This window comes from Penaeus vannamei, chromosome 1 (genome assembly GCF_042767895.1).
Source record: "Penaeus vannamei isolate JL-2024 chromosome 1, ASM4276789v1, whole genome shotgun sequence".
Taxonomy (NCBI): Eukaryota; Metazoa; Arthropoda; class Malacostraca; order Decapoda; family Penaeidae; genus Penaeus; species Penaeus vannamei.
The window spans coordinates 44,339,696-44,347,195 of NC_091549.1; the positions used below are offsets into that span (position 1 = coordinate 44,339,696).

The 7,500-nt window shown below is 45.1% G+C and overlaps 1 protein-coding gene across 1 annotated transcript in view; it reads right to left on the reverse strand.

Annotated features, from left to right (window-relative positions):
• The window catches only part of LOC138862972 (uncharacterized), a 14,581-nt gene that overhangs the window by 3,422 nt on the left and 3,659 nt on the right, over nt 1–7,500 (reverse strand). Inside the window, exons 2-3 of the mRNA XM_070126270.1 lie at nt 4,997–5,217; nt 4,589–4,760 (exon numbers count right to left, since the gene is read on the reverse strand). Of these exons, the coding sequence (XP_069982371.1) occupies nt 4,589–4,760; nt 4,997–5,217 (393 nt within the window). The remainder of the gene's footprint in view (nt 1–4,588; nt 4,761–4,996; nt 5,218–7,500) is intronic.

Below are 7,500 nucleotides of genomic sequence, written 5' to 3' on the forward strand. Positions count from 1 at the left end.
CCAAACCAGGAATTAAATGAAATCGAAACTTGATTTCAGAAAGGAAAATATTCGTAAAACGCTTAAAATTTAAATTGGTCCTGCAGCCTCACTCTCACATGTAAAATATGTTAGAGGATGTATATGTTATTGAAGAGATACAGATAAGAAGAGAAAATTAAACAGAAGTATGTGTTACTGATTAAAGCATTACTAATGGGGATGTTGCATTTTCATTGGGGATTTTTTAAATAATAATGGTAATGGTCTATCATGTAGGGATTTTTTTTTTGTATTTTATGTATTATTTATTTATTAGAGAGAGAAAGTTTTGAGTGAATTTGTATGCATCTATTTACTCAATAGATTGTCAAAAATCCTTAGAAAAAAAGTCAGATTTTGATTTCCAGTTGATGTGCTAATATGTACGAAATATTAAAAGACAACATAACAGAGAGGATAATCCTAATTAAGCATCACACAAATCCCAGGTATTGGCGATCCGTAGAGGCTTGTTTTTAAATCTGGTCTTATCAGCGATTTATGTATATTTGTTTAAAGTGCGAGCACTCGCATACGCCTCTGGAATAAATAAATCTCCAGAAAGGGCAAGGTAAACATCCCTGAAGCCCAGTCGTCGTAGCCTGTGTCCTTATATGCGAAGGATACTCGCCCGTGCGCCCGACTCTGTCACCTCCTCCTCAGCCCCTGCGAGCCCTTTGCCGGGGACGCGCCGTCAGTCACTGGGGGCCCTCCTCTCCCGAGTCGGGTGTCGTTCTGCCCCTCTTTCTCATTCTCTTTCTTCTTATTTCTCTTTTCCCTCTATTTCTCTTTCCTCTTTCCTCTTTCTTTCTCTTTCCTCTTTCTTTCTCTTTCCTCTTTCTTTCTCTTTCCTCTTTCTTTCTCTTTCCTCTTTCTTTCTCTTTCCTCTTTCTTTCTCTTTCCTCTCTCTCTCTCTCTCTCTCTCTCTCTCTCTCTCTCTCTCTCTCTCTCTCTCTCTTCTCTCTCTCTCTTCTAATATTTGACTCTCCCCCCCCTCTGCCTCTACCGCTCCCTCTCCCTCTCCTTCCGACTTCCATTCACCCCCAATCCCTTTTCCTCTCCCCCGCTTCACCCTCTCTTGCCCCTTCCCTCCTGTCTTTCTCCTTCCCGCCGGATCTTTGCCGCATTTCCTTCACGTTCCTCCGTGTTCCTCTAACGTTCAGGTCGTTTTAATGCTGGTCAGTCCGAAGCAAGATATGGATCGCGTTGCGGAGTCTTTGGTGGACCCGTTTGCAGATTTTATCCGTATGGCAGCGTGGGTAGGTGGCGAGAGGTAAGTTACACAGAAAGAAGGATTGATTTGTGTGTGTGTTTTGAAGATCGAGTGTGAGTGTATGTGCGCCTGTGTACGTGGCCGTATCCGTGTGTTTACTCGTGGTTCAGTGACCTGCGGCTGGGCCAGTCTTCGCGTCCCAATGGGTCATCCTATCAAGATGACGGAACGGCGGCAGCGGGCATGGCGGCAGTGCCAACCCGGGGCTCGGTTCGCATGCGCCAGGCTAGGTTGGCTCTGCGGACCGCTGTCACTTGGGCCTTGATAGCAGGGCCGTGCTATTTTCTCTTGCTTTACTCTTTTCTCTCATTATGCTCCGTGTTTTCATTCTCTCTTCCTTTTTTATTCTCATGAATGCAATACGGGTGACTGGCCGTGGCACTTTTGGATGGCTCTTTGTCATTTGTCGAACGGGTTTGGGGTGAAATGACGATGAAAGTGTGTTGAATTGGGAAACGAAGAGAGAGGCAGGGAGGGGGAGAGTAGAGAGACTGAGAGAGGGAGGGAGGGAGGGAGGGGAGAGAGACTGTTCCGATTAACAATGCCAGAGATAAAGGACACAGTGCATTGTGTTTTTTTTATAGAAAGGGTCAACATATGAATGAAGAATGAACGATGTACATTAGGCGGGCAGGTAAAATAATCATACTAATTGTAATAGCAGTCATATATGTGCATATATATATTAAAATGCGAACACATATATGGAATAGATGAATGAATACGTAGATTGGCGAGTGCATCTCCAGAAAGTGGGATTGATAAAAAGAGAAATACAGCCACAGAAAGTCGATGAATAAATAGGTTGGTAAATCCCCAGAAAAAAAACGAAAATTTGAAGAGTAAGCATCCCTTCAGCCGATGCCATTGATCGCCCAAATGAAACGAACTGCAGAGGAGGAGCAGGAGGAAGAGGAAGGGGAAGAAGAAAAGGATAATGAGAAAGAAAACTAAAAAGAAGAAAAGGAAGAAGAATAAGAAGAGGGGGAGGATGTAGGGAGTCTCCCTTTTCAATCCCTCTTTGAGTTATGTGGGATATGTGGTAGGATGGGGGAGGGGGAGGGGCAGGGAGAGGATGTTTAAAAGAAGAGAGAAAAGGGGCGGAGAGGGGAGGAACGAAAGAAGAGAGAGGAAGGAAGGAAGGGAAAGAAAGGGTTAGATATGGAAGGATAAGTGTACTGAAGAGGCATGAGGAAGAACGGAAAATGAAGGGGAAAGGAGAACAAAGAAAGGAAAAGGAAGGGACGGAAAGGAATAAGAAAGGAAAGGGAACTGAGGGGAGAAGGGAGTGCAAAGGAAGGAATGGTGATGAGGAAGGGAAAGGGAAAAACGAAAGGAATGGAAGAGGCGAGTGGACATAGGAAGGGAGACGGAAAAACACGAAGAGAAGGGAAGGAAAGGGAGAGGGAGAGGAAGAGGGTCGAGGAAAGCGTAAAAGAAGGAAGTCAGGAAGATCTTTAAAAGTTTGGGTTTGAGAAGTAAATTGGGCGTCTCCTTGCGCGACCTTCACACTGATGTCTTTACATATGCCCTCCCCCACCCCCCCCCCCCTCTCTCTCTCTCTCTCTCTCTCTCTCTCTCTCTCTCTCTCTCTCTCTCTCTCTCTCTCTCTCTCTCTCTCTCTCCTTCTCTCTCTCCTCTCTCTCTCTCTCTCCTCTCTCTCTCTCTTCTCTCTCCCTCTCTCTCTCTCTCTCTCCTTCTCTCTCTCCCTCCTCTCTCTCTCACTCTCTCTCTCTCTCTCTCTCTCTCTCTCTCTCTCTCTCTCTCTCTCTCTCTCTCTCTCTCTCTCTCTCTCTCTCTCTCTCTCTCTCTCTCTCTCTCTCTTTCTCTCTCTCTCTCTCTCTCTCTTTCTCTCTCTCTCTCTCTCTCTCTCTCTCTCTCTCTCTCTCTCTCTCTCTCTCTCTCTAAATCTCTCTCTATATACTCTCTCTTTCTCTCTCTCTCTGTCTCCTCCTCTTTCTCTTTCTCTCTCTCTCTCCCTTTCCCTCTCCTCTTTCTCTTTCTCTCTCCTATCTCCCTCCTCTCCTCTACTCTCTTTCTCTCTCTCTCTCTCTCCTACTCTCTCTCTCTCTCTCTCTCTCCCTTCCTCTATCTCCTCTCTCTCTCTCTCTCCCTCCCTCCCTCCCCTCTCTCTCTCTATCTCTCTCTCTCTCTCTCTCTCTCTCTCTCTCTCTCTCTCTCTCTCTCTCTCTCTCTCTCTCTCTCTCTCTCTCTCTCTCCCTCTCCCTCTCCCTCTCCCTCTCCCTCTTCCTCTCCCTCTCCTCTCCCTCTCTCCTCTCCCTCTCTCTCTCTCTCTCTCTCTCTCTCCCTCTCTCTCTCTCTCTCTCTCTCTCTCTCTCTCTCTCTCTCTCTCTCTCTCCTCCCTCTCCTCCTCCTCCTCCTCCCTCCCTCCCTCCCTCCCTCCCTCCCTCCCTCCCTCCTTCCACCCCTATGCCCCTCCCTATTTTTCCTCCCTCTCCTTCCAGTGTTTACAGTTCTCCCCCTCCCCATCCGCCCTCCACGGCCCTATCTCCCTCCCCCCTCCCACGCCCCCTCCCCCTCCGCCCCCCTCCCCCTACCTTTTCAGTCCTTGTAGAGAAGATAACACGTGACAGACTGCAAGTTAATGAGATTGTTATTTATTCACATGTTTATCTTTGCGACTTGTGATTGTTGTTGCTGTTTGGGATGCCATTTCAGGTTCTCTTTTCTTTTCTTTTTTTTCTTTTCCTTTCTTTCTTTTCTTTCGTTCTTTATTTTCTTTTGTGTGTGTAGTGATGACATGAAACGAAAATGTCTAAACTAATGCTTGGTCGCGATGCCGCCATGCTAGCGATGATTATGTGAATAAAAATATTAGTCGTGACAATAGGCAATAATTGCAAAAGCCGTAGTATCAGGATGACTTTGTGATGTGGTGGTTGTAATGTAATTATATCGTATCTTTAATGATAAGGTTTAGTTAGGAATGAGAAATATTGATAATACGTAAAGATGAATAATGTTTTTGAGTTGAAATAAATAATGAAAATAAATTGTGGGTAATGAGAATGAGTGGAAATGAATACTAATAATTATTATAAAAAATGCTTCTTCAGTAAGGAACATGCCTGCTAATGGACGCTAATTGCATTATGAGTCCCCGCTCGCTAATGGCAGAGAACACGAGCGCCGCCGCCGCCGCGGCTTCCTTTTCTTCTTATTTTACCGCCATTTCCATAATTACTATTGCGAACTGATACTAACTACTACTACTACTACTACTACGGCTACTTCTACTACTACTACTACTACTACTACTACTACGGCTACTACTGCCTACTAAACATGCTGCCGGCTACTGCTACTGCACCACTGCTGCTGCTGCTGCTACTGCTACTGCCACTGCTGCTGCACACTGCCTGCACCCTGCTGCTGCACCTGCTGCTGGCACTGCTACTGCTACGTTGAGCTGCTACTGCTGCTGCTGCTGCTGCTGCTGCTTCTACTGCGATTTACTGTGCGCTGCTGCTGCTACTGCTGCTGCTGCTGCTGCTTTACTGCTGCCAATGCTGCTGCTGCCACTACGCAATACTACTACTGCTGCTAACTGCTGCTACCACTGCCTGCTACTGCTGCTGCGGCTACTACTGCTACTACTACGGCTACTACTACTACTACTACTACTACTACTACTACTACTACTACTACTACTACTACTACTACTGCCACTACTACTACTACTGCCACTACTACTGCCACTACTACCACTACTACCACTACTACCACCACCACTACCACCAATATTGCATTTGCTACTACCAATATTATTATTACTACTGCTGTTGTTGCTACTACTGTTGCTGCTACTGCTGCTGCTACTGCTGACAACAGCAACAACTAACCATCCCATCCTCTTCCTCTTTTTCTTCATCTTCATCTTCTCCTCGCTTCTTGGTCTTCTCCTGTTCCCAATTTAAGTTTCCTATGCCTTCGTTATATCCTTCTACATCTTCATCTCCTCTTTCCTTTTCCCTCCCTCTTCCCCCTCTCTTCCCTCCCTCTTCCATCCCTCTTCCCTCCCTCTTCCATCCCTCTTCCCTCCCTCTTCCCTTCCTCTTCCCTCCCTCTTCCCTTCCTCTTCCCTTCCTCTTCCCTCCCTCTTCCCTCCCTCTCTTCCCTCCCTCTTTCCTTCCTCTTCCCCCTCTCTTCCCTCCCTCTTCCCTCCCTCTTCCCTCCCGCCTTGGACTTGGCACAGGGCCCGAGGTACCGAAAGAGTACCAGCGCTAGGGTTTAAATGCCGAGGAAATACTTGTCCGAGTAGATGATCGCTATATTTATGGACGCGAAAAGTGTCAGCTGATGTGGGCTGAAAAAGGGGGAGAGGTGTTTGTTTGTTGGTGTCTGTGTGTTTTTAGCGTTTTTTTCCTCTGTGATTATCTTTTTTTTTTCTTGTCTTTTTTGTCACTTTCGATTTTTTTTTTCACTTCCTCTTTTTTTTCTTTCTTTCTTCCCGTTCCTTTTTGCTTGTTTCGTCTCTTTCTCAGTTGCTTCCCGTTTTTTTATTTCTTTTTTTTACTCATCTTTACTTTGCTTTTTTCAAATAATTTGCTTGGTCTTCTTTAAATTCGACTTTTTTATTTCTTTTTTTTAGAAATTGATTTAAATTTCGACCTTTTTTCTCTTTTTCTTATAATTTCACGTTATCTGCTTATCTCTTATATTTATCAATATATCTACTTATCTCTATAAATGCCAGCTGATGTGCCTACCTATCTGTAATCCTATTTCTTTACCTACGTCTTTTTATTTTCTTTGCTTATGTATATATTTATTTGTCTATCTATCTACCTACCTGCATATATATGCGCTTGCCCAATTATCTCCAGCTTTCTATCTAATTATCTATTTCTATCTTTCCCCATTTTCCCTTTTCTTTTCTCTTTCCCTTTCTTTCTTTCTTTCTTTTTTCTTCTGTTTATCTCCCCCCTTCATCTCTTCTTTTATCTCCCTGCTTCTGGGGCCCCGTCAGTGTGCGAGGAAGGCTGCCCGAGCTGAAATAACTGTTCATTGTTTTTTTTTTCCTTTTCTTTTCTTTTCTTTGATTTGTGATTTATTTATATGTTTGTTTGTGTGTTTGTTCTCTTTATTTGCGCGTGTGTAGGAAGGATTTTGGGTTTTGATGAGAGCAATAACGGAGTAAAATTACCATAATCATGATGATGATGATGAGTCATAATGATAATGATAACACTACCAACCAGGATACACGTCACAACAACAAGAGAATAATGTAACGTTGATTACAACAGTTAAAAAAAAACAAGAACTTAAAAAAAAATCTTGAGATCTTGCCAGCTGTTGTGAGAGCATTCGGAGGGAAAAAGAGACAAAACTGAGATAGTGAAGGCAACATACGCATGTGTACGCCGTAACTCACAGGGGAGAGAGAGACAGACACAGACACAGGCAGACAGACAGAGTTTTTGTACATGCATATTTATATGTGTGCGTATGGCAGTTTGCGTGTATGAGAGAAGTCTGAGTAGTGTGAGTAAATGTGTGTGCACAAACGTATACGAGTGTGTGTGTGTGTGTGTGTGCGTGTATGTGTGCGTGTACGCGCTCTCGTTTGGCCCCGGTCCAAGGCACGGGTTGTTCCTTCCGAAAACATGGTCGTTCTGCCCACGGATATCAGGCTTTGCAGTCAGCCGTTTACCGCGCGAGCTGGCTGGGCTGTCACTGCCGTGTTGTCCTTCCTGGGGAGTTATTCCGAGATGGTCGGTTTTTTAAGCTATCACTATCCCCTCTCTCTCTCTCTCTCTCTCTCTCTCTCTCTCTCTCTCTCTCTCTCTCTCTCTCTCTCTCTCTCTCTCTCTCTCTCTCTCTCTCTCTCTCTCTCTCTCTCTATATATATATATATATATATATATATATATATATATAAAGCTCTTCCTCCCTCCCTCCCTCTCCCTCTTTCTGTCTATCCTTCGCTCTCCCTCTTTCTCTCTATCCCTCCCTCTCCCCCTACCTACCTCCCTCCCTCTCTCACCGCACCCCCTTTCCCTCCCTCTCCCTCTCCTTCTCCTGCCACATCCCCCCTTCCCTCCCTCTCCCCCTCTCTTACACACTTACCTGTTAATAGCAGAAATTTGTTGTTAGTGATCATGACGACGCTGCTGACTCTTGATTAGATGTAGTGTGTGCGTGCGCGCGCGTTTAAGAATTCTCAAGATGGAGTCTCGGGA